Source organism: Amblyomma mixtum, chromosome 9, assembly GCF_055824585.1.
Source record: "Amblyomma mixtum isolate Tamu chromosome 9, ASM5582458v1, whole genome shotgun sequence".
In the NCBI taxonomy this organism is placed as follows: Eukaryota; Metazoa; Arthropoda; class Arachnida; order Ixodida; family Ixodidae; genus Amblyomma; species Amblyomma mixtum.
This window is the reverse complement of record NC_143020.1, coordinates 62,535,176-62,562,849: the sequence shown is the minus strand read 5'-3', so window position 1 is coordinate 62,562,849 and position 27,674 is coordinate 62,535,176. Positions and strand designations below refer to the sequence as shown.

General features: G+C 44.9%; 1 protein-coding gene across 1 annotated transcript; it reads left to right on the top strand.

Moving 5' to 3' along the window:
• The first annotated feature begins 1,201 nt into the window (after positions 1-1,201).
• LOC149329310 (uncharacterized) lies at positions 1,202-27,415 on the top strand. Its single transcript, XM_089559227.1, has 6 exons — positions 1,202-1,333; positions 1,904-2,624; positions 6,221-6,284; positions 10,129-10,399; positions 19,527-19,580; positions 20,129-27,415. Exons 1-6 carry the CDS (start codon positions 1,252-1,254, stop codon positions 20,851-20,853), a joined length of 1,917 nt encoding a protein of 638 aa, XP_089415353.1. The 5' UTR covers positions 1,202-1,251; the 3' UTR covers positions 20,854-27,415.
• The last annotated feature ends 259 nt before the right edge of the window (positions 27,416-27,674 follow it).

Below are 27,674 nucleotides of genomic sequence, written 5' to 3'. Positions count from 1 at the left end.
TTTTGTTAACCTGTGTGCTGTAGTGATGCTATGCACTATTGTGCAATACAGCGCTAGTTTTATGAGTTTTACTGACCCCCATTGTTCTTTTTTAGTTTTGCCTGACTGGTTCCCTTGCATCATGAAATGTCCGTAAAACGATTGTAGTGCTGCTGTGATTTCTCCTCAAAATAATGCAACAACTGATGACAAGTCGCACCTCTACTCGCTGTTTCTCGCCACATTCACTCTCCCTGCAATGGTGGTCTAGTCATTGGAGTGTGCGTCTTGCACGTAGGATGTGCTGGGTTGGATTCCCTGTGCCACTAGGTAGCCACCGGTGGTACAATACGCAAGCTTCCCCCCTGGCTTCTGCTGGGGTTAATGCCTGGAAGTGGGTCTTAGACTTCCCCTGGTGTTGATGATGGTCCCTTATACCACGATGCATCGTGAGCTCTCACTCGTTATTGTCCAATGAACTCACCTGATCAGCACGTTCTCAGGGATGGACTTCTTCCGTGCTGTCTATGGTGTTCGAATATCTGGCCACCTTAAACCTTTCAGAGCAGCGCATTGAGAAACTTCCGTCACGGTTGTTTCCTCCTTTTTTTCGCCCTGATTTCTTTTCCCGAGATTTGAGATGTGGGTGTCTCAAAAGTAAATATGGTATGCTCTAACTGCACTTAAGACCGAGTAGTGTGCAGTTTCAGACGTGCTTCTACTTGATTAGTTGCACTCTTAGAGAATGTGGAGGCGGAATATTATGTTGGGCACATTGGCAACATTCGTGGGCAGCTGTAACCTGGGCGTTTTTATGAGTAACTATGCTCTGAAAGTCTTTTTTTTTTCCCTGTGCGCAGTACAGCGGGTGTAAAAGGTTCATTAAAAGATGAGTGCTCTGTCAATGTGTTGTGTTATTAAGGATAACTGACACTCATTAGTTCTTAAGCCTGTGTAGGCAGACATTTACTGCCCTTCTTTTGAAGCCAGAAATTGTGCAAGTTCATTCGTCGATGTAATGGCTGTTGGCATGGTGCCGGTAAGCCTATAAATTTGAAGGCAATAGTCAGTTTTTCGTAAGCATAAGTATAGTAGTCATCTGCATGGAGAATTGAAAGTCGGGAATGTTTGCTTTGGAACTCGCTTCTTTTCAAGTTCGCCCTACTGTATTTACACAACCTGGGAAAGCTGTTTTACGAGTGTGTATTCCATATTCACCGCCTCATGCAGATAACACCGCTTGAGCATTTGCACTCGTAATCTTTTGTGTTAATGGATACAATCTGGCTTTCACATGCAGGTTTGAGCTCCGGGGACCACAAACGTGGTGTACTTTCATGGCAGAACTCACCAGGTTAGAATCTGCAGTTTTTCTCCCTATATGCTTTCGTGAAGGTTGTCTTTCAAAGAGCAGTTTGTAGGGTATGGAAGCTGTAGTTTAATGAACTGTGATGATTGATGATGATATGGGCCTTCGATATTCTGGAAAGTTGTTTTCTGTGATATGTCAACTATGCTCATGGAACTAGGACCGATATGGGTTCTGTTCATTGCAGCAAGAAATTGTAGAGGAGACCAAGCCCCCCTGAGGCTTTATAGCCTTTAGCCTTTTCCTCCTGTTAGACACGGTCTGAGTAGCAAATAAAAGGAAAAAAAATGGCATTGTGCATGGGGCTAAGCATAGCTGACTGCCACTTGTTTTGCTATGAAGCCCACCTGTGACTGCAGAGACATCTTGACTGCATAGACATCTTGTTTCAGGCCTGAGTTCTCTTTTGCAGATCTGTTAAATAAAAGTTTTGATAGACATATGCAGCTTTTGATGAGTGTGTCCCCTGCATTAAACTTTTCTTTCTAATTCTTGGTGAATTGTGGATTGTTGCTTCAGGCATTTCATTTGAAGTACTCTCCTTGTGCAACGCAGGTTCAGTCGTCACACAGAGCGACCATGGCACACCTCCTGTGCAAGATTCAACCAGTGAAAAGCACCCTGTGGGCCACTGCATGGAATCTGCTCCTTCTGGCATGGATAATGACTCGGGTAATCCCACAGGAAATAAGGTTTACAAATGCACCCACTGCAGCAAGGGATTCAGCGGAAGATCCCATCTAGTGCAGCATCTCAGAGTCCATACAGGTGACCAGCCATACTATTGTAAGGACTGTGGAAATAGCTTTGCACAACAGGCCCATCTAATTAGACACCAGCGCACTCACACAGGCGAGCGACCTTACCATTGTGACGATTGTGGTCGCAGCTTTGCAATGAAGGCCCATCTGGAGGGACACCAGCGCACTCATACAGGTGAACGTCCTTACCATTGCGACCACTGTGGTAGCAGCTTTGCACAAAAGTTCACCCTACGGCAACACCAGCGCACTCACACAGGTGAGCAGCCATACCGTTGGGATGAATGTGGCAGCAGCTTTGCACAGAGGAGCATCCTGGTGAAACACATCCGTACCCACACGGGTGAAAAGCCGTATCGGTGCGAGCTTTGCCCCATGGCATTTGCAGTACCTTCAGGTCTTGCGAGGCATGTGAGATCCCATAAGGGTGAAAAGCCCTACCAATGTGACCTGTGCGAAAAGAGTTTCATCCAGAGCGATAATTTGAAACGGCACAAAAAGGCGATTCACAAAGAGTAGCACTGGTTCGTGATGCCTTTAGTCAAAATGTGTTTCTAGCTGCCATTTTGTATGCATGCTAATGATGGTTGGTTGGTTTATGGGGTTTAACGTCCCAAAGCGACTGAGGCTATGAGAGACGCCGTAGTGGAGGGCTCCGGAAATTTAGACCACCTGGGGTTCTTTAACGTGCACTGACATCGCACAGTACAGGGGCCTCGAATTTCTCCTCCAAAGAAATTCAACCGCCGCGGCCAGGATCGAACCCGCGTCTTTCGGGCCAGCAGCCGAGCACCATAGCCACTGAGCCACCGCGGCGGCTTGCAAGCTAACGAGATTCTAGCTTAATGCCCTATGAAAGGTGCTGGTAGCTAACCTGCATCATTAAATACCTTTGTAAGCTTTGTTCACTTTGAGGGAGTTTTCAGAAAACAACGTTCGCTGTTCCCTTAGGCTACACATTCCCGCTAAGTATTTCCAGAACTCTGAGAGTCAGCATGCTGTGCTCGCAAACGTGCACGGATGGAAATGAAATCACTGTCATACCTGTATGACATCACTTCTTGTTGGAGAGTGCCTTTCAAAAACTTGATATCCAATGTTTATCGCTGCTGGGAGTTGTCAGGCTGCCTCAGTGAAGAAATTTTGTGGTGCAAAAATGCACAAAACAATTATTTTTAATCCTTAAGCCTGAGTGAGCTAATTTTTGTGACGATCAGTATAAATTCAATCATTTATCTCACTGAACCTGTAAATGTGTGTATGACAACCGAGGAAAACTTGTTCTTATGTAAATCTTTGTGTATTTATTCCAGCAGTGTTAGTGGCAGGAATGAGTGAAGACAAGTCGCTGTCCAGCCTCAAATTGATGTGTTTTGTGTTAGTTTGGTGGTTTGAAGAGTTCTCTGTTGTTTGGAGTAAGGACTAACAAAAGATTTCACTATCACCTGCTTTACCATTACACAGAGCACTGTCTCTACTGGATATAAATGGTATGATATTTGTGGAGCATTGTGTCGGCACCATTTCTAATCTTTTTTCGTTGTCAGAATTTCAGCTATTTGTGACCATTTGACATTGTGGTAGCTTCTCTGTTGTTTTGGTGTTACTTGAAAAAGCCTTCTCGATTTACATAAGGTGTTCATGATAACACGCTGCAAGAGTCGTGGCTGCTGAAACAAAGAATACTGTGATTAGAGCCTGCAAAAAACACTGTAATCTTGTAGTGTATTGTAAAGCTTGTAATTCGGGTCCATTGTATGAAATTCCTCAGTGTACTTGAGTAGTAATTTCTGGCAGTTTCTATTTCAAAATGTTGAATACATTCTGGGTGTTTGTAAAACTCACTTGCTTGGCATATTGTGCATTAAAATTCAAAAGCATTGCAGTTCTTCAAAAAGCTGTTGTTTGCTTTATTTTGTTGTTATACTTCGAGCATCTTTAGACATCATATTGCCTAGCATCCAGGAAAGAATTCCTATCAGTTACAGATGACAGCACTAGTACCAGCACTAACTCACAGCACTAACTTATAGATGACAGCAGTAAAGAATACCGCAAACGCAGGTAGTGTTTTTTCAGAAGCTTCTCCAGGTTTTTGTCTCGTACTACAAATGGGTCATATCTTGAAAGAAGGCAGACACAGTATTGGATGGTAATGAGTTGGCTTAGCAGATGAGATTAGGAAGTTTTTTGGGATGAGGTGGCTCGATCTGTCTGGAAGAGCACAGGGTGTATTTGGGGTGAGCTAGAGAGACTTTTGTTTTGCTGTGGATGTAGTTGGGTTCACAAAATTGAAGAGGAAATGTTTGTCAGTAATTTTACCAGTCACCATGTGTCCATGAAGCGACACTGAAGCCGCGATTGCAGCTTTGCACAAAGTACAAAGAGGAGCAACATAACAGCCCATACTGTCCAAACTGGCTGGAGTAAATGGACAATGAAAGGGCCTGTCGGCCTCTGCTAGGGCTCCAGGAACCACTGGGCACTGGTTTGTCAGTCTACGCACATCCCCCTTGCGCATGGCTAAATCTACGAGCCTCCTGATGACGAAGGCTCCACTTCATAAAAAAAGTGGCTGTGGTGCATCCCTGTATGCAACAGTGAATGGGAAAAGCAGAATGCTGAGAATTGGGGTTATGAATGCAGACTATGCTGTGAGCTTAAGTCAGTGTTTCAGCCCCATAGTTATGTGCTGCTGTCAGCTTGTGCCTGAAGAACGGTCATAAAAGAACAGTGGAAGAAAAGAAGGAACCCAAGACGCTTCGCACTATCAAGCCAGCGATACGTGCTGTTTCAGGAGCATCATCCATCCTGCAAATGTTGCTTTCAAAATTTTAGTGCCATCAAATGGAGAGAAGACAGATAGGGGAGGTATGGGAAACTCCCAGTTTACTTTCAAAAGATGTGGGAAAGACTGGATGGTGCAACAGAAAAAATTTGTGCTTTGAAACGACGAAGGGTTGAATGCTTAAAAGGGAGTGCATACTCATGACTATGCAGTTCATGCATACCTGCAGGTGACGTGATGGCTCAACAGGAGTGGTGGCTCTTTGGCTTTAATTTTAGCAAGAAAACTAAACTGCATCTTTGAGGATCCACACATCTTGCCCACCTACCAATCCAATCCTTAGGCTGCTTCACCGACTGACTGTGGGCCGCAGCCCATTGCTTTGGCTGCTCGGACAGCCAGTCTGGAAACTGTACGTGCGAGCGTAACCAGTTTATCATCATTTATAGAAAATCCAGGCTTGTGCTGATGTTCTGAATTGCTGTTTAAAGAACGCAGGCCATAATGCTATCTTGTATATATTTCACTTTACCGTACATTAACACATTTTCACAAAAAAATAAATGGCTAATGAACATATATTGCAAAAATGTTTAGAAAACTAAAAATACGATGAATATGCAGCATTTTATGCCAATGATTCGAAATCAGAATGCTACCTTGGCAGTGCCATAGTACAAAACAATTGAGAAAGACATTACTACTATCTCAAAGTGCACCCATCATCATTGCAGTGTGTTACGCCCTCTCTGAGACTAGAAAACATAATAGATAACATTGTGAACGGCATCATTTCAACTGACTCTCTAAGCGTACTCGCGTGCCTGACTTTACAATACAAATGCAGTTACACCACAAATCGGCGACATCATGCACAATGTAACAACAGCCGTTTGCAGAGTTCCGAGCAACTTCGGAATCGGTGGCAATTAGAAAGCAGATGAAGTTGCTGCACAAGCTCGGCACGAAGAAATTAAGAGGGAACATTCTTTTCAAACGGCACTCTATAAGCTCTATTATACTTTATAAGCTTTCAACCACCATCGTTGAAATCATTTGTTGAGACTAGAGTGTGCATGAGTAATTGGGACCCTAATCTTAATAATTGAAGAATACACTGGAAGCAATGCAAAACCACGCCGCTGTAGGTTCATCTTCACTGTTTGTTCTTATCGTGAAAGTGTCACCAAACTAAAATGCAGTGCTCATCTCACAAATTTAACTAAATGATGTCACATCACAAGACTATGTCTATGTCATGAATTCTGTTATGATAAAGTGCACAAGTCTTGTCATCCCTGCCTACCACACCACGAGGCACAGGAACCATGGAAAGACCACCTATCCTCCGCCTGCCCGCAAGTCTGAACATCTGTCTTCATTTTTTGTACGCACTGTGAAAGGCATGAAATGACTTGGCTGCCCACATTGTGCACCACACTGACCCCATCACTATTGGTTTGGTTTATTGGGGTTTGTCGTCCCAAAACGACTCAGGCTATGAGGGACGCCATAGTGAAGGGCTCCAGAAATTTCGACCACCTGGGGTTCTCATCACTATTCAAATCAACTGAAGCACTGTTATGCTCAGTAAAGCACTCATGTGATGTGATACCGCTTCAGGGGGCCTTTGAGGAAGTACGAAATAAATAAGTAAATAAATAAAGACTTCTAAATGAAATATTGAAGTAAATCTTAAGATACATCGAGTTGAACGGAATTCATGTTGACTCAAACGATTCATTCTCTGTATTCTTGCGAAAAATGTTTTATTGCTGCTTAGTGTGAACTAACTTGTGCAGTTTTTAGCCTCACTGTCAATTCGTGTTCCATTTCCATGTTGCCACATTTTGAAACTTGTAATTATTGTGTGTTGTATTACTTTATTTGTATTCTACTGAGTGCCTCCTGCTAACTATTGTATAACGTTTTTCTTCTGTCGTTTTTTTTTGTTCTTTTGTGTTTTTTTGCGCTGTTCTCTAACTTCTATGTACTGCCCCACTCACACAATGCTCCAATGTAAAGGAGCCTGTGAGTAACTTGAATAAAAAAGACTTCATAAGGGGAAAATTAAAATCATTATATATATATATATATATATATATACAGGGTGTCCCAGCTAAATGTAACCAAGCTTTTAAAAAACACGTGGTGTCCTAGCCGTGTGAAACCAAATGAGGGTTGTTTAGAGTCGCGTGACCTAGTCTGCAGTATTTTTTTCGTTCTTCAAGGTTGAATAATTAGTTAAGCTTAATTAACTAACTTTTTAATTATTGACTTTAGGAACAAAGTGTCAATCGAAAAGTTGTAGATCGCTTTGAGAAACAGCTTACTGAGACATTTGCAGCAAAGTAATACTTACGTGTAGTAGTTTTTTTACCGGCCTTTAACCATAACCCGCACAATAAGAAAAAGCTTCCACATGACAACTGTGCCACTTCAACGTCCCAAGACGCGCCTTAAAGAATAAAATCCATTTTTTCTGAAGTCCTCTCCTCGATGAGACTTTGGGTGCACATCGGGGCAGAGAAGTGAGCGAGCAGGTGGTCACGTGACAACTTTCTTCTAAGGCCAATAAATGAAGCTACGTAAATCGTAACTTGACAGAAATAGCACTACTAGCGGTTTTTTGAGGTGATCTAAAACTTTTGAATTGACACTTTCTTCCTGAAGTGAATAATTAAAAAGTTAGCTAATTAAACTTAACTAATTAATTAACTTTGAAGAGCGAAAAAAATACTCAAGACTAGGCCACGCGACTATGAACAACTCTGAGTTGGTTTGTTGGTTTTACTGGACTAGGACACTTCGCATTTTTTAAAAGTTTGGTTACATTTAGCTGGGACACCCTGTATATATATATATATATATATATATATATATATATATATATTTATGTATGTATGTATGTATGTATAGAAAAAATATGTTTAAAGATCCTTCAAGTAAGTGCTCAGGTAAAATAAGACCCATTTCATTTTTAATTAAAGGTAAGGCATTTTGATGAAATAGAGAGAGCAAGGGTTAAAAACGTTCATGCAAGACTTCGGTCATGTGATTACGTAATTGGGCATCACGCAGCTGAACTGGTCTGATTAAATGGTATTAAAAATAATTTGTTTATCGTTAAGTTTTCAGGTTGAAAGCTTTTGGCTTTTATCATCAAAGTTGCTCAATCAAGCAAAAAAACTGTGTAGAGCATATATCGAATTCCATTAAATGTGAAGCCTGGAGGAATATAATATCAGATCAATTGTGCTCACTGCAGAAATGATGCAGACAACACAATAAGTGTCAAAGCCCCTATAGAAGAATTTAAATGCCCAGATTACAGTATAAATCTATCGTAAATCAATAATATCTTCAGAGACATGCATGCAAAGTTGGAAGTCTGTTCATTTGTTGAGCAGATCAAAAGAAAAGGCTCTGCACTATTTGTCTATACATTGATGCAAAGGCCTGAATGTTTGATAGTGCACGGGCTGTCTTTCCTATTGGAGGCATTCACTGAAGTCATTTTATGCCACCTTTGCATATTGGACGCACAAACATAAATGCACAGCTTAACGGGCAAAGCTGGACAAAGTTATGAGGAAAAAACATTTTCCATTGTTTTATTCTGAATGTAGGCCGGTCTTTTTGCCTTTGTTTTTTGCTCGCTAGAGAAAGGGCTTGTGGACACATGTCTTGTTTTTATATTTTAAGAAAAAGAAAGCTTATCAAACTGTCAGATTTAAGCTCCATACAAGTCGCTTATGCGCCGTAAAACTCAACGCAAAACAACACGTACGCTATCTTGTCAGCGAGGTTTGGTCTTGATGACAGGCCATTAGATTGCGCCCAGATTTTTTATTTTTTTTTACTCTGGCAGATAAATACTGAAGTCCCTGTATGTTGGGGAAAAGGAAGGGTACGTCGAAAGCGAATTAAAGGCGCGCATAACTGGCCCCCCTTGGACAATGGACACCTTTCTTATTTTTTAAGCTACGAATCCGATGAAGAGCGGCAGCTTCGAAAGCGAAAGAAATGCGCATAACTGTCCCCCTGGGACAGTGGTTTCGCAGCTCAAAGCGTACCGGCCGCGGTTGCTCCGCGGTTGAGGCGCTCGTCTACTGAGCCAGAGTACCCGAGTTCGAACTCGACCGCGGCGGCCGCGTTCGATGGAGGCGGAACGTAAAAGGCGCCCGTGTGCTGTGCGATGTCAGTGCACGTCATGGTGCACGTTAATGAAACCCAGGTGGTCGAAATTACTGATGATGATGTCCTCAGGCTTAACCCGGAGACCTCCACTACGTCACCTCTTTCTCTCTTTCTTCTTTCACTCGCTTCCCATAATGGCGCGGTTCAGTTATCCACCGAGATATATGTGACACAGATACTGCGCCATTTCCTTTACTCAAAAAAAAAACAAAACAATTTAGCTTAAAGTGCGACCAGCGTAATGAAGCTTTCGCTTCAAAACCTTGTGCATGATCAGGGCCTTATAAACAAAGTCCCTGGCCATATGCTACGAGTTCAGGATACGTGCGTCATACGTTGCGCGTGGTGGCACCGAGCGAGACGCTTCTAGTGCTGCGCATTCAACGCGTCGGGTAGTTTGAATACCGTGGAGAAGTGTCTCCACATATGGTTTCTATTCGCGCAGTACGCAGTTGCGACCAAAAACGTTGGTTGCGACGAGTAAATCATCGCACGTACAAGCTAAGCCGGATACAAAATTCGGATATAAAATTCACCCCTTGGGCTCCATCGGGCGCAATATCGAAACCAACAGTGTCGGTTTTGCTTTCGATCGCGCTGGAATGTCAGAACTGACAGCCAGTTTTCAATGAACTATATCTTGTGCACAGATCAGATTTTGTTTCGCCACTAATACTTAATTGAGGCTGTATACATTGTCTTGATACTGTTTTTTTATATATATATTTAAAATGCCCACAGCAACCTTGAGAGAAGATTTATGACGGCGCAAGCTGCATCGCGGGCCGCATCAACAATAGCCCGCTTTGCGTGTGTTGCCGGTAGAGTGTACACTCTAGTTGCCGGTTGTGACAGTTCCTCAGTATGTTACCTCTTGTAACATGTTGGAGAAGAGGAAGAGGACGGAGCTGTGCTGACGTGTCTCGCATGGGCTCCCGCCTCGAAGCCACTTTTCGGCAGAAAGAGTCAGCCTTCGGGCTCGAATATTTTGGACGACATCCGGGCCATTGTCCAGTGCCTGCTGAAGCCGGATTTTACCAATCTACGGACACCTAGGCATATTGCCGGCTGACTACCGGCCTAGCCATCGAGCTCGACCTAGCTCGTCACCTCTCCGCCGGGAACTGAGCTCCCAGGGACCTGCAAAGATGGAGTACGCCGTGGAAGGCGAGAAGATATCAGCGTCGGAGCTCGAGGACGGAAAATGGGAAACCATTCTTCGGTACCGCGACCGACAACGAGGCCTGAAGAATAAAGGACCCGCATCAACCGACGACCAGCCTGCGCAGGGGCACGGCCAAGGCAAGTCTAATTCCAATTTTCCATCGCGAAAGAACGGGAAAAAGCTACTTGCACTCAGCAAGAAAGCACTTCTCCCGCGCTTACCAACCGATGATTACAAAATCGTCTGCCGACCACAAGGTTGGAATCTGAGGGACTTTGCGCCCGGACTACTACTCTTCTGCGCCTGCGAGGTGTCCAGGCTGCCGTATGATATGGTGAAGAATGAAGACATTATCAGAGTCAATACGGCCAACAACACCTTCACGCTATGCACGCCCGATCGTCAACGGGCGACTGCATACGCCAAGATTGAAAAACTGAACCTCCAAGGTCAAACCTACAACGTTACGTCGTACGTGGCGGCGCCCGAAGACTCGGTAAAAGGGGTCATTTACAACGCCTACGCGGGAGACTCGCCCGAAGCGGTTTGCCAAGGCTTCGGAAACAGAAACGAAGGAATAGAAGTTGTGGATGCCCGAAGGATCGGACAGTCCAGAACAATACAAATCACCTTTTTTGGAAAGAAGCTACCCAGCCAAGTAATCTATCAGTGCGGCGTCTTTCGGGTCCACCCCTTCAGGGAGCAACATGAAGTATGCTACAACTGCAGGAGGGTAGGACACCGGGCCGACGTCTGTTACAAACCTACAACGAACCTTTGCCGCCGCTGCGGAGAAAATCACTCGCCTCCACCTGAGGGAGAACAGCCAACCTGCCAACCCGTCTGCATCGTCTGCAACGGGGGCCACAACACAGGCAGCCGGAACTGCAAATTCCGGCTGATCAACAGGAACAAACAAGGAACGCCCCATGGCAACCAGGCACCCAAGCAAGGGGACAACGACTCATCACTACACGGACACCAGTCTAGGCCCAGGAAGAAGGAACAGGGTGCTACCGGAAAAGGAGGCAGCCACAGCCGGAACAACTCCAGCTCCTTCCCGCCCCTGGGGAACCCAGCAGGGAACGACAAGCGAAGCTCGAGCCGCGGACGCAGCGATAGCCGCTCCAACAAAAAGGTGAGCTGGCCAGCAGAGGCCTCCCAATCTATTGACGCTCGAGAGAAGGAGTTTCAGATACAACTACAATCCCGAGACAGAGAAATTGCCAGCCTTAAAAAAGAGTTGGCTGACATTAAACGCCTGTTACAAGCGCATCAGGTACAGAATGCCACTGCGGCTAGAACGCCACCCACCGCGTCCCAGGCTTCGACCAATATTGCGATGGAAACAGACGCCATTTGCCACACTCCCTCCACCGCGTCCCAGTCTTCGGCCCATAACGCGACGGACACAGACGCCAGAATAGCAACTAAAAGACCGCTTCCTATAAAAGAAGGCGAGGAATCCAAACGAAAGGCCGAGGCTTCGGAAGCCGACACCCCGCAGCCATCGAAAGCGCCTACCAAACTCAGGGCAGACATCAATACTCTGTCAGAGAGAACTAGCGCTATATCAACAGAACAAGCAACCTTCCAAGGCCTCGTTACTACCAAATTTGCTGAGATAGATATTCGCTTTGCAACACTAGAGGGACAGGTATCCCAAATAGCCACGTGTATGCAGCAAATAATGGATAGGCTTACAACTATCGAGGCCCGCCTACCCCCCATCTTGGATCTGTCCACGACGCCACAACCATCTATAACCCAACATGGCACCACGCCAAAAATTTGAAATTTGGCAATGGAACTGCAGAGGCTTCCGCCGCAAGCGGGCCCACTTGCAGCTCCACATCCAACAAGCACCGTCTGTTACAACCCCAGACGTGATTGCATTGCAAGAAGCTAGCGGCAGGGCTACACTGCCAGGCTATACAGCATATCTGCCACCTCATTATGATACTAGTAACGCAGCCGGCTCCTTCACAGCCACTCTGGTGCATAGAAATATCACCGCAATTCAACATTTTATAAATGATTCGGAAGAAGATTACACCCTACTTGAAATAGTACCAAGGCAAAAAGGAGACTCAAATCTCTTCATCCTTAATGTATACAACCCGCCCAGAAACAAAGGCAATGGACTCCCACACTTGTTGATAAACACAGTAAAGCTGGCTGCTAGGGCTCAACTAATAATTGTGGGAGACTTCAACGCTCAACACCCAGCATGGGGATATACCAAAGCAACTCCTAAAGGGAACCTGCTCTGGCAAATCATACAGTCACTAGGGCTCACAACGCTAAACAACCCGAGCGACCACACACGCATGGGTAACAGTGTATGTGTCGACACATCTCCAGACTTATCCCTCTCTAAAAACGTCAAGGACGCAAAGTGGGTCAACACCGGGCAAAACCTTGGTAGTGATCACTTCATCCTTAGCATCACCTTCCCCACGACAAAACTTAAAAACAAAGCAAAAGAAATACGAACCACGGATTGGGACAAGTTCAGGCAGCTTCGCGACAAAACAGCTCCAAAGGAGATCTCTAACCTTAGCGACTGGGTTATCTCCCTGAATGAGGATGTCAGCTCCACTAGCGTTGTGGTGCCAGTTGAGAAGGAGGAGCAGATTGCAGACTCAAAGCTGTTACACCTGTGGCAGGCACAAAAAGGCCTCCAAAAACGTTGGAAGAAGCAAAAACACAACAAGCGACTACGCAAAAAGATCGCTGAAATCGAGAGGCGAATCGAGGAACATACACTTACTCTCCAAACACAACAATGGAACCAAATATGTGAAAGCGTCAATGGACAGCTCGGAAATAAGAAGACATGGCATCTTCTAAGACACCTGCTCGACCCAGAACAAACACGTCCCGTGCAACAAAGTCAACTGTACAGACTCATACATAAATATGAGGGTACAACTGAAGACCTAATCAAAGAGCTAGCAGAACGTTATCTAAACACGGATGATGGTACCACACAACCAGACTACCGGGGGACTCCTAATCCAAATTTAGACGCAGACATCACAGACGCAGAGGTCTGGTACGCAATTGGAAAACTGCGGACATCTGCGGCACGACCAGACAAAGTAACAAATAAGACTCTCAGGAACTTAGACGCAACGTCGATCGCGGCGGTTACAGACCTTATGAACAAATACTGGCATGCAGGCAACATACCACCAGAGTGGAAACACGCGAAAATCACTTTTATTCCTAAAGCGGGTAAGAAACTCAGCACTGAGAATCTACGCCCAATTTCATTAACATCATGCCTAGGCAAACTCATGGAACATGTCATCCTCAATAGGCTCCAAAACTATGCGGAGGACATGAAACTCCTACCTGAAACAATGTTAGGATTCAGGGCCCAACTATCTACCCAGGACATACTCTTGCAGCTTAACAAGGACATAATTGAAGCTGACGAGGGAACAGGAACGAAAGCAATATTGGGTTTAGACCTTGTTAAAGCTTTCGACAACGTCACCCACAAAGCCATTTTGACAAACTTGTCAGAAATCAACCCCGGAGAAAGGACGTACAACTACATCCGATCCTTCCTCACTAACAGAACAGCAGTGATAACGGTCGGAACAATAGAGTCCGCCCCAATCACACTAGGAAGTAAAGGAACGCCACAGGGCTCCGTCCTGTCCCCTTTCCTTTTTAACCTCTCCCTCATCAAAATTCCCCCCAAACTGGCACAAATACCAGACCTACATCACACGTTCTATGCAGATGACATCACACTTTGGGTAACCAAAGGATGCGAAGGCTACATAGAAGACACACTCCAAGCAGCAGTGGACATCATTGAGGCATGCGCATGGGAATCCGGCCTCACTTGTTCTGAGCAAAAATCTGAACTTTTAGTGATCCGTCGTAAACAAAGAGGTAGGCGTACCACGACAACCCCCCCGCAAATAAACGTCTATGTTAATGGACGATCTGTCAAAGAGGTACAGACCATGAGAATACTGGGGTTGTATTTACAAACAAATGGAAAGAATACTGACACACTCACTAAGCTAAAACGCACGGTAGAAGCGACGGCGCGATTAATCCGCCGCATAGCTAACCGCAGACAAGGGGTGAGGGAAAGAGATTTATGCCGACTAGTGCAGGCCTTTGCGCTAAGCAGGATACTCTATGCCACCCCTTATCTCAAATTTTCGAAAGCAGAAAAGGACAAATTGGATAGTATGATACGGCAGGCCTATAAGGCTGCGTTGGGACTCCCACTAAATGCCTCAACTGAAAGGCTTATGAGGTTAGGAATACATAACACCTACAATGAACTGAAAGAAGCCCATTTAATGGCTCAAACAGCGCGATTAGCCAATTCCAGAACTGGCAGGAGTATTCTTACCAGGCTCGGAATTAACTTTCAACCTACGAATAACGATGCTAAAGTAGACTTACCCCGCGACTATAGGACGGCCCTACTAATCAAACCACTCCCCAAAAACATGCACCCCTTACACCATGAGGGTAGAAGACAAGCAAGAGCCAAAGCCTTACATAACAAATACAGACAGTGCGCTGGAACACTTTATGTAGATGCAGCAGAATACAAAAATACCAATGCCTTTGCAATTGTGGTTGTGAACGAGAATGGTGACCACATCGTCTCGGCGACAATCAAAACGAAATCCTCTGAAACGGCAGAAGAGGCGGCTATAGCCCTCGCCCTAGCGCATACCCAAGGAAGCATCATCTTCAGCGATTCCAAAATGGGTATCAATAATTTCGCTAAAGGGCGAATTACAAACACCTCCCTTAGAATCCTTAACGCAACCAAATTCTCACCAAATTATTCCGAATTGATATGGGTCCCAGCCCATTCGGGGAATCCGGGGAACGAGGCAGCCCACAATAAAGCCCGAGGTTTCGTCGACCGGGCAGTGGATGAGTCTGGCTCCCTGAATTTCACGAAGGACTCCATGATCACATATCATGATCTCACCAATCATTTTAAACTAGAGAGGAGAATTTTCCCCCCTCCAGACAAAAGACTTAGTAAAGAACAAGAGGTTACGTGGCGTCGTCTACAGACGAGATCGATACGCACCCCATCACTCCTCGCGCGCATTTATCCAGATCTTTACAACCCAAACTGCAAACACTGTGGCCAACGTGCTACCTACGATCACATCCTGTGGGACTGCAAAATAGAGCCACCTCCGGGTGATCTAGTTACAGCTCCTTCTCTCGAGCGGTGGGAGACCGTGCTGGCTAGCTCTGACCCCAGAACGCAAGTTTTGGCGGTGGAGTGGGCTGACAAAGTCGTCGAGGGCTATGTACTCTCGACCACTTAACGCGACCTCTTGCCAAGCTCTTCCCGGCGAATAAAATGTTTTACAATCAATTACAATCAATCAGTATGTTGCTTTACATATTCGATTTTGTGTGTTGCCAGTCTGTGAGAAGGAGAAGCGTTGCAGAAGGAAATCTATGTGCCTACGGACAGAGCAAGGATAACTTCGTGCAACCCGGTGAACGTCACTTTTGCAGCGTGCGCGTGTGAAGACATGGTCCGTGTTTCTGCGCGCGTGGCCAAATGTCACGTCGCAGTCAGGAAAGATTCTGGTTTGTTAACGCCTTTACCAGTGACATGAAAGCCGCAGAAAAGTATAACTGCAATACCAGACAAATTTTCTTCAGTGAAACCTGTCGGAATTATTTCTTGAAACCCGTTACTTGAACACTTTCATCATCTGCGGACAAGTACACGCAGTAGGCTCTAATTTGCGTTAATTTGTGAAAATTCATTAGGTGTGTGTCTTCAGCCGTGACCATCTCAATGAGTCGGTCGCCAGTCAACTTTCCACGCCTTATCTCTCTTGTAGCAGGCTTTAGCACAGACAGCACGCGTTCGTGGAGATCGCGCGGTTCGCATTTTTTCTCGGATGTCTGCGTTCTTATATGTTCGTAATCGCATAGCAAATGCAACAGTTCTTTTGCAGTCAAGAACTTTGCGGTAAAAAGGGTGATGCTTTATGAATTCTTTGGCGTTATGTGTGAAAAGCGTTCATGGTGCGTTGTGGTGACTTGTGGAAGTATACTAGCAAAAATCCTTTTTTCCGCGTTTTAGTGACACTACAGACGGATGAAAAATGCATTCTACGCTTCGATTGCACTAAAAGGTCTACGTGAAAGTTGTTATTTTTTCTTAGTGGAGGGGGGGAGGGGGGGGGGGGGGGGGGCTATTTTGCTTGTTCTTGTTTTGCAGGCATTGGAGGCGTAACAGTAGCCAGGGGAAGAACTGCAGCCAGTTTACGCCGACCTGTAGCTTGGTGCTCCTGTCCTGTAAAACATATGTATTACGGGACGTGTCTTTGTACCACGCACCAAGAAATCTCCCTTAGATAAATGGATAACTGTTGGCATCTTTTTTACATCAAGCCTGTGGCGAGCGCCACCTTGCCTTGTAATCTAAAGTGGTGAACTGCTTTATTTTTCAACTTTTCCTTTCTATTTGTAAGCTTTAGATCCTGTTCTCTTTAAATTTTTTTCCATTGAAGGCTATTATTTGTATTCTATGCTATATTCCTTCGATTTCTGTGATGTGTTGTGCAGTTTTTTTCCTTCTGATGTTTCTTGGAGTCTGATGGCTCATTAGCCGTTGTGTTGCAAGTTACGCACTAGCTCCTCCACGTTCACACAATGGCCTGCCTTTTTTAGTTGGGATAATGCCTCTTCTTTTAGACATCATTTTATTTATTTCATATCTGCTTTTTTTTGTCTGCTATTTGGCTTAATATTTTTTGTTGGAAGTCTCAGACGAAAAGATTGTATAAAAGTAAAGCAGGAGTGATTTCTGCATTGCAGTTGTATATCCCGCTTGAAATCACAACTGAATCACTCTTTTCTTGGTTGAGAAAATTCGATGATTGGTAGTGCACATATTTCTCACGTCCTGAATTGAAAATACCTGATTGAATTTGTATTCGATGGTTGTAATGCATGAATATTGCCATATTTTTATGTTTGATCATGCCGTCAAAGGGTCAGTGGAGGACACATCTCATCCGCACCTGCGTACTGTGTTCTCACATGTCACGACAGTGGCCATTAGGCCACAGCCACGAATATAGTGATGTGACGTCAGAGGTCAAAATTTTTCTGTGGCAAGGCATAGGGTCGCATTGTAAGCTGGCAGTCGGTGTCATGGTGAACAAAACCTCAGTGTTGGATACGCTGCATTTTCCTCTGACGTCCCTGTAGCTGCATATGTGGCCAGAAAGCATGACCACTTTTTGAGCTTCTTATCTGCTGCCTGCTTGGTAATGTGGTTGTACTTTTCGGCCACGCATATGTGTGGCTACAGAGATCCAAATTAAGGCTCATGAATGCATCTTCTTGGTCTCACGCTCTTTGGATTAAATTTGTATCCTGGTGTTTTCAATTACATTTTTAAAGTTGCATGAATCGCATTTTTAAATGTAATGTAGATAAGTGCTATATTGCCTTTATGCCAAAATTAGACAGCTTATGTATGTGTCACCAATGATTTACAAAAGTTAGTACGCACAGTTTACAGTACTGTGCTGTTGCAGTTCTTTTTCCCTATCGATATCCTTTCACAATTTGTGCTTACAGAGCAAAGAACATTACAGAAAGTGTATTCAGATGTGGATTTTGTGCATTGCCGTGTACACATAAGCACAGACCCTGCTGTTTGTGGCTTTTGTGTTTCTTTTATAGTGACGCTTATTTGTTTTCCGTTATTTTGAAGGCTGTTACAGATAAACCAACGTGTACAAGGTTCCTGAGGAAGAAACCATCAATGCCATGCCTGCCAGCCTTCCATGGCTCCATTGCATGATGCTCATAAGCTACAAAATTGCATGTGCAATGGTCTTAGTGTACTGTGTCTATGCACAAAGGGAGACGTTAGTGTTTTTTAATGGTTTTTACTTGTATTGCGCGGGTTTAAATAATCAGGAGAATGCGGAGCGCACTCGGAACAAGAAATTTTTTAGTGAACTCGTTTCGAAAATAATGTGATTCTTTTCATAGGAATAGCATTAGGCTTGGGATGTAGAAGGAAGGAGGGAATAACGGGAATAAAAATAGGCACGAAGTTCTTTCTTCTGAGCTCAAGGAACTTGTTGCAGAAATCACTGGCTTGCAATGGTTGAACAGTTTAAATTAAGCTTCAGGGGGATTCTCATTTCCTTTAGGGTACTGACTGAACACCTGACAACATAGAGCAGTCGAGTGAAGCCGGCAACTTGTGTGCTCTCGTGGTGGGCAATTAGTCGTAGAATCGCATTATTTGGTCAGTGGGAGGCTGAATGGCCGTGGGGCATTCTAGAAGACAAAATGTTTCAGTTTGGAATGTGTTTTAGGGCAGTTATAACATTCAGGAGATGTTGCAAAGCCTGTGCCGGTTTCAGTAGGACATCCCCTGTCCCTTTGCCAAGTAACTTTGTGATTGGAGAACTGAAGAAAAAAACAAGCGTCTGGTGCGCACCTTTAACAAAGGAGGCCCATTGGTTCCAAAATATTATGCATAATCAAAAATAAAAATGGCAGAAAATGATGCCTTTATTTTTGGTACAAGATGGTTTGAATCTGACCCCATCCTGCTATTCAGAGATCAAGGCAAGACCACCTCCGAGATGATGGTCATTGTGAAAAATTTCATGTGCGACATCAGGTGAAGCCACAAAATGCAGTTGTGCTAGATGTGTGATCATTCTGTTCAGCCTGCAAATTGATTCTTTCATTTGTTAATTATTCTTTCATGTTTTTCACTCTAAGCACGAACATAGAGGGTGAAAATTGCATGTCTTAAAATAATTGGCCTTTTGTTGCATCTGTGTTTGACACGTCAATCTTTTTCCTGATTCTTGTGCTGTATGGCCTCGAATCCTTGCGAATGCTTGCTTATATCATTCAGTGTGTGACTCCAGCACTTCGCACTCTTCCTTTGTGTGTGGTTGGGGTTTTGTGAAGGCTGTACGTACCTCTGCAAAACCTGTGCTGTATCGTGTGGTGTATTCTACATGCTATTGTATTTTCCAGCACAGTATTTATCTGCATGCAGAATTGAAAGTCAGGAATGTTTGCTTTGGAACTCGCTTATATTCAAGCTCGCCCTACTGTATTTACACAACCTGAAAAAGCTGTTTTATGAGTGTGTATTCTATATTCACCGCCTCATGCAGATAACACCATGTGAGCGTTCACACTCGTAATCTTTTGTCCTAATGGATACAATCTGGCTTTCACATGCAGGTTTGAGCTCCGGGGACCACAAACATGGCATACCTTCATTGCTGAACTCACCAGGTTAGAATCTGCAGTTCTTCTTCATATGTGCTTTCGTGAAGATTGTCTTTCAAAGAGCAGTTTGTAGGATACGGAAGCTTTAGTTTACTGAACTTGGTGAATGATGATATGGGCCTGCGATATTCTGAGAAGTTGTTTTCTGTGATATGCCAACTATACTCATGAAACTAGGACTGATATGGGTTATGTTCATTGCACCAAGAAATTGTACAGGAGACCAAGGCCTCGTAAGGCTTTTAGCCTTTAGCCTTTTCCTCCTATTAGACACTCTCTGAGGAGCAAATAAAAGAAAAAAAAGTGGCATTGTGCATGGGGCTAAGCATAGCTGACTGCCACTTGTTTTGCTATTAAACCCACATGTGACTGGAGAGGCATCTTGTTTCAGACCTGCGTTCTCTGTTGCAGATCTGTTGAATAAAACTTTTGATAGACATCCACAGCTTTTTATGAGTGTGTCCTCTGCTTTAAACTTTTCTTCCTTATTCCTAGTGAACTGTGGATTGTTGGTTCATGAATTTTTTTTCAAGTACTCTGCCTGTGCAACACAGGTTCAGTCATGACACAGAGCGACCATGGCGCGCCTCCTGTGCAAGATTCAACCAGTGAAAGGCACCCTGTGGGCCACTGCATGGAATCTACTCCTTCTGGCATGAGTAACCACCGGGGTGAACCCGCAGGAAATAAGATGCACAAATGCACCCACTGCAGCAAGTTATTCATAAGAAGATACCATCTAGTGCAGCATCTCAGAGTTCATACAGGCGACCGCCCATACCATTGTAACGACTGTGGAAATAGCTTTGCAGAAAAGCACCATCTGGGGAGACACCAGCGGACTCACACAGGCGACCGCCCTTACCATTGTGACGATTGTGGGAACAGCTTTGCAGATAAGTCCAATCTGAGGGCACACCAGCGCACTCACACTGGTGAACGACCTTACCATTGTGACAGCTGTGGTAGCAGCTTTGCACAAAAGTTCACCCTACAGAAACACCAGCGCACTCATACTGGCGAGCGTCCTTACCGTTGCGACCACTGTGGTAGCAGCTTTGCAGAGAAGAGTAACCTGGTGGTGCACATCCGTATCCACACGGGTGAAAAGCCGTATCAGTGCCAGCTATGCCCCATGGCATTTGTAGTAGGTTCAGATCTTGCGAGGCATGTTAGATCCCACAAGGGTGAAAAGCCCTTCCAATGTGACTTGTGCCAAAAGAGATTCATCCAGAGCCATAATTTGAAACGGCACAAAAAGGCGGTTCACAAAGAGTAGCACTGGTTCGTGATCTCTTTAGTCAAAATGTGTTTCTAGCTGCCATTTTGTGTGCAAGCTAATGATGGTTGGTTGGTTTATGGGGTTTAACGTCCCAAAGCGACTGAGGCTATGAGAGACGCCGTAGTGGAGGGCTCCGGAAATTTAGACCACCTGGGGTTCTTTAACGTGCACTGACATCGCACAGTACAGGGGCCTCGAATTTCTCCTCCAAAGAAATTCAACCGCCGCGGACAGGATCGAACCCGCGTCTTTCGGGCCAGCAGCCGAGCACCATAGCCACTGAGCCACCGCGGCGGCTTGCAAGCTAATGAGATTCTAGCTGAATGCCCTATGAAAGGTGCTGGTAGCTAACCTGCATCATTAACTAAATTTGTATGTTTTGTTCACTTTGAGGGAGTTTTCAGAAGACAACGTTTGCTGTTCCCTTTGACTACACATTCCCGCTAAGTATTTCTGGAACACGGATAGTCAGCATGCTGTGCTCGTAAACGTGCACGGATGGAAATGAACTCACTGTCATACCTGTATGGCATCACTTCTTGTTGGAGAGTGCCTTTCAGAAACTGATATCCAATGTATATCGCTTCTGGCAGTTGTCAGGCTGCCTCAGTGAAGAAATTTTGTGGAGCAAAAATTCACAAAACAATTATTTTTAATCCTTCAGCCTGAGTGAGCTAATTTTTGTGACGAGTATAAATTCAATCATTTGTATCTCGTAACCTGTAAATGTTTGTATGACAACCGAGGAAAACTTGTTCTTGAGTAAATCTTTGTGTGTTTATTCCAGCAGTGTTAGTGGCAGGAATGAGTGAGGACAAGCAGGTGTCCAGCCTCAAAGTGATGTGTTTTGTGTTAGTTTTGCGATTTGAAGAGTTCTCTGTTGTTTAGAACAGGGACTAGTGAAAGAGTTCACTGACATCTGCTTTACCATTACTCAGAACACTGTCTCTGCTGGATATAAATGGTATAATATTTGTGGATCATTGTGTCCAGACCATTTTTAATCTTTTTTCGTTGTCAGAATTTCAGCTGTTTGTGACCATTTCACATTGTGGTAGCCTCTCTGTTGTTTTGGTGTTACTTGAAAAAGCCTTCTCGATTTACATAAGGTGTTCATGATAACACGCTGCAAGAGTCGTGGCTGCTGAAACAAAGAATACTGTGATTAGAGCCTGCAAAAAACACTGTAATCTTGTAGTGTATTGTAAAGCTCGTAATTCGGGTCCATTGTATGAAGTTCCTCAGTGTACATGAGTAGTATTTTGTAGGAGTTTCTATTTCAAAATGTTGAATACATTCTGGGTGTTTGTAAAACTCACTTGCTTGGCATATTGTGTAGTAAAATTCAAAAGCATTGCAGTTCTTCAAAAAGCTGTTGTTTTCTTTTTTTTTTTTTGTTATACTTCGAGCATCCTTAGACATCATCGTGCCTTGCATCCAGGAAAGAATTGCTATCAGTTACAGATGACAGCACTAGCAGCAGCACTAACTTATAGATGAGAGCAGTAAAGAATACCGCAAACACAAGTAGTGTTTTTTCAGAACCTTCTCCAGGTTTTTGTCTCGTACTACAAACGGGTCATATCTTGAAAGAAGCCAGACACAGTATTGGATGGTAATGAGTTGGATTACCAGATGAGATTAGGAAGTTTTTTGGGATGAGGTGGCTCGATCTGTCTGGAAGAGCACAGGGTGTATTTGGGGTGAGCTAGAGAGACTTTGTTGTGCAGTGGATGTAGTTCGATGCACAGAATTGAAGAGAAAATGTTTTTCAGTAATTATGCCAGTTGACTTGTTTCCATGAAGCCACACTGAAGCCGCCATTCCAGCAGAGTGGATCTAAACACTGCCGTTTTCTTCGCAGACCTTTGACCGTACAAACTCCAGGCTAGGAGCATCCCTTCCGACACGCTTAATTTATTCTTTTACTTTTTCGTCCGAGCGCAAAGTACAAAGAAGAGCCTCATAACAGCCCCTACTGGACAGTTCAAACTGGCTGGAGGAAATGGACAATGAAAGGGCCTGTCGGCCTCTGCTAGGGCTCCAGGAACCACTGGGCACTGGTTTGTCAGTCTACGCACATCCCCCTTGCGCATGGCTAAACCTACGACCCTCCTGATGACGAAGGCTCCACTTCATAAAAAAAGTGGCTGTGGTGCATCACTGTATGCAACAGTGAATGGGAAAAGCAGAATGTTGAGAAGTAGGGGTATGAATGCAGACTATGCTGTGAGCTTAAGTCAGTGTTTCAGCCCCATAGTTATGTGCTGCTGTCAGCTTGTGCCTGAAGAACGGTCATAAAAGAACAGTGGAAGAAAATCAGCAACCCAAGACGCTTCCCACTATCAAGCCAGCGATATGTGTTGTTTGAGGAGGAGCATCCATCCTGCGAATGTTGCTTTCAAAACTTTAGTGGCATCAAATTGAGAGAAAAGACTGGTAGGGGAGGTATGAGAAACTCCCAGTTCATCTTCAGTAGATGTGGGAAAGACTAGATGCTTCAATGGACGATGTCCATTCTGCTCAGCTCTTCAGCAATGCCTTTTCATCTGTTTTCACTCAAGAAGTCATCACCACCTCTCCAGTTCTCAGCCCATTTCAAGGTTATTCAATGCCCCCAATAGTCATCAGGGAAGATGGTATTCTTACTTTGTTAAGTAATCTTAAAATTACCACAAGCGCGGATCCACTGGGCTTTAACAACAGAATACTAAAAAACATATCTCACAGTATTTTCCAAGTCTTGTCTGTACTTTTTTCTGAGTCTTTATCTTCTGGCTCCATCCCTCACGACTGGCGTATAGCCAAAGTAATTCCAATTTTCAAATCTGGCATCTGCTTTGATCCTCTAAACTATAGACCCATTTCATTGACTTGCACTTTCTCTAAGCTCCTTGAACATGTCATACACACTCAGATCATTCATTATCTTGAAGATCACAAAATCATATTTAAATATCAGCACGGTTTTTGCAAGGGATTTTCTTGCGACACTCAGCTCGCCGGATTTACTAACGACTTATTTACTTCTTTGGATGCCAGAATTCAAGTCGATGGTTTGTTTTTAAATTTTTCAAAGGCATTTGATCGGGTTCCCCACCATAGACTGCTTCTCAAACTATCACACCTTAATATTCACCCTCAGGTACTAGCATGGATTAAAGACTTCCTTTCATCTCACGTTCAGTTCACTTCTGTTGATGGTTCTAACTCTACAATGGCCCATGTCACATCTGGTGTGCCTCAGGGGAGTGTGCTTAGTCCCCTGCTCTTTCTGATATTTATTAATGACTTGCCAAATTGCATTTCTTCACAAATTAGACTGTTTGCTGAGGACTGTGTTGTGTACCGAACCATTACAAATGACTGTGACCGACAATCTTTACAAACTGACCTCGATTCTATTAACACTTGGTGCCAGTTGTGGCTTATGACCCTAAATCCCTCTAAGACAAAGCTCGTCTCCTTTACCAGAAATTCTTATCGCATCCCAACCGCATACTCTCTTAATGACATAACAGTTGAGACAACTTCCACTTACAAGTATCTAGGAGTTTACCTTCAATCAGACTTAACCTGGAACTATCATATTGTTGCGGGAAAGAAGGCGAGTGAGATGCCTTGCGGGAGCGGTTGGATGGATGAACCAAAGTTCAGGACCGGAAGGTACGCTCGGTTGGCCGACATTGTAAATACAGTGTGTGGAAGCGCAATGCTGCGCGTCAGGGCGACGTCAAGTTCCGGAGTGACTACGTAGTGACCATCAGGTACAGGGGGAACAGATGAGAAAGAAATGTAAGTTGCGGCTTGAGGCAGTAGACGGACAAAGTCGACAGCACAAAGACGGTGTATAACTGGGGACGGCGACTCAGCAGAAAGAGGAAGGTCAAGCTGAACAACATTAGTGGCACAGTCAATGAGGGCTGAATGCTCAGACAGGAAGTCGAGGCCAAGAATGACTTCATGAGGGCACTGGTCCAGAACAGAGAACAGAACGGATGTATGACGGCCGGATATGGTCACACGGGCTGTGCATAGTCCAACAACATGAGGCGTTCCGCCGTCGGCAACGCGGACAACGGCTTTGGGTGCAGGGGTCAGTACTTTTCGGAGGCGGCGTCGTAGGGCTGAACTCATGACGGATACGTGCGCGCCTGTATCGATCAGGGCTCGCACAGGCACTCCATCGACATGAATGGCGAGCAAATTATGGTGTGCGCGAAGGGCTAATCGAGGATTTCGGGACTGGGGCTGTACTGCAGCATCACCTCCAGACACTGCAGCGTCTAGTTTTCCGCTTGCGAGCGTCCGTAGGGGCCAGGAGAGGAGCGACGGCGTTGGGGCGAACGGGACTGTCGACGCAGGGGGGACGGGGAGCGGCTGGAGCGGGGAATCTGGCCGTCGACTGGAGCACTGTGCTGGGCTGGAGGGGGCGTGTAGTGGCTGGGCTGTTCGTCGTCACGGTGGGAGCTGAGAGGACGGTATGTGCTGCGACGGGACCAATAATTTCGACAGTGGCGGGAGATGTGGCCAATGCGGTGGCAATTGAAACAAATGGGCCTGTCGTCGGTTGTCCGCCAATCGTTAGGGTTTCGGCGACGTGGAGAGGAGTACGAAGGTCGTCCAGGAGCAATCGCAGTGATTTCGGGTGGTGGTGAAGACCGTACAGGGCTGACGGGCTGGAAACCAAGGTTTGCAAGCTCTTGGCGGACGACAGCTTGTACCAGAGAGATGGTAGGCAAACGGTTGTCGCCATCATGTAGATGCAGGGCGGCAGGGGACATAGCTTCGAGCTCGCGTCGGATGATGCGGGTCACATTTTCTGGGGGTGCTGGAGTTTCCCGGTGTCGCAGGTCTTCACATGAAGAAGTCGCAGCCGTGTTGGGGAGGCGTGTGTACGGCTGGCTAATACGCCTGCTTTTGGCTTCCTCGAAGCGTCGACATTCCTTAATAATTCCGTCGATTGTAGTGCAGTTCTTGTATACAAGCAAGTTGAAGGCATCGTCGGCGATTCCCTTCAACACGTGGCTGACTTTGTCAGACTCGGGCATGTTGGCGTCAACTTTGTGACAGAGGGCCAGCACATCTTTAATGTACGACACATAGGACTCCGTAGATGTTTGAGCTCGGGAGGCGAGGTCCTTCTTAGCGGCAAGCGTTCGGCCGAGCGGCCTTCCAAACAAATCGCGGAGTTTCTCTTTGCACACGTCCCAGCTGGTCAAATGGTCTTCGTGCGTCTCATACCAGACCCGGGCGGTGTCTTTTAGATAGAATATTACATTTGCGAGCATGAGGGTCGGATCCCAGCGGTTGTAGGTACTCACTCGCTCGTACATGCTGATCCAGTCGTCGACGTCAGTGTTGTCGGTACCAGAAAATGTCCCAGGGTCACGAGGGGGAGAAAGAACGAGTGATGTCATGGCCGGGGCTGAGGTTTGCTGGGCGGCGTCTTGGGTCATGATGAGTGAAGGCAACTGGCGGCCGCTGCGGAGCTCCGTCGTCGGTAGACGTAGGGGAAATCCGCACCTCCACCAAATATGTTGCGGGAAAGAATATATTTACAGATATTTACAAATAGACAAGAACAGCTGCGAGCGGCACCGAGAACACAGTCCGAACCTCGTTGTCGTCTTCTACTCTTCCCACTCGTGCCATCACTGTTTGTCGTCGTCGTCTACCCGCTTCAATATTAACGTGATTCTAGCAGCTGTTAACTGTTCCCTTGGCCTTTTAAAATGTAACCTTCGACATGCTCCTGCGCATGTGCGTAAACTTGCTTGTATTACATTAATTCGACCTAAAATTGAGTATGCTCCCGCTATATGGGACCCAGATCAAGCCTACATCAAAGATAACATAGAATCCCTGCAAAACCGTGCTGTTTGTTTCATTTATTCTGACTACTCACATTTTACAAGCGTCATGGCTTTAAAAGCTCGTGCTGGACTTGACAGCCTTTACTACTGTCGTAAATTGGCTTGCTTAACTCTTTTTCACAAAATTCACCATAATCCGTTGCTTCACGACGGTTTCTTTCACTTACCCTCAGCAGTGTTTCCACGCCGTGACCATCCTTTCAAAATCAGACGCATCACATGTCACACTTCAAGTTTTGCTAAATCATTCATACCCAAAACAATCATTGATTGGAACCGGCTGCCTTACACAATCGCAACTGAAATGAATGCAACATCATTTCATGCACTTTTAAAAAATCAAAGCGATGTGTAGTTTTCTTCTAGTTCTGTTTTGCTCACCGTAATGTGTTCGAGTTTTGCTTTTCGTTCTGTTTATTCTGTTGTTTTTATCTTTGTGTTTTCTTTCTTGTTTTTCTTTCTCATTTTGTTTATTTGGCGTCTTGTTGTTCCGCCACATTTCGATTCTTGCTGACTACCAGTTATTGCTCTTTTCTTGCTTCTTTTTTTTTGCCCTGTTACTCATATTAGATGTTCCTTCTATGTATTCAAGTTGTAATTTTTACCACCCCCTATGTAATACCCTCGTGAAGAGGGCCTTTAGGGGTACCTTGAAATAAATAAAATAAATAATATTGTAGATACTTCACTTTAATGCACATTGACACATTTTCAAAAAAAATAAACAGCTAATGAACAATTACAAGAATGTTTAGGAAACTAAAAATACGATGAATATGCAGCATTTTATGCCAATGGTTCAAAATCAGAATGCTACCTTGGCAGTGCCATGGTACAAAACAATTGAGAAAGAACATTATTACTGCCTCAGAGTGCACCCATCTTCATCGCAGAGTGTTACGCCCTCTCTGAGACTAGAAAAAATAATAGATAACATTGTGA

Bases quoted from the DNA above. Each gene is read 5' to 3' on its own strand.
- LOC149329310 (XM_089559227.1), top strand. From the start codon at position 1,252: ATGGATACAATCTGGCTTTCACATGCAGGTTTGAGCTCCGGGGACCAC. The intron at 2,625-6,220 runs GTAGCACTGGTT...CACGAGGCACAG, and splicing joins AAAAAGGCGATTCACAAAGA to GAACCATGGAAAGACCACCT. The intron at 6,285-10,128 runs GTACGCACTGTG...TGCTGAAGCCGG, and splicing joins AACATCTGTCTTCATTTTTT to ATTTTACCAATCTACGGACA.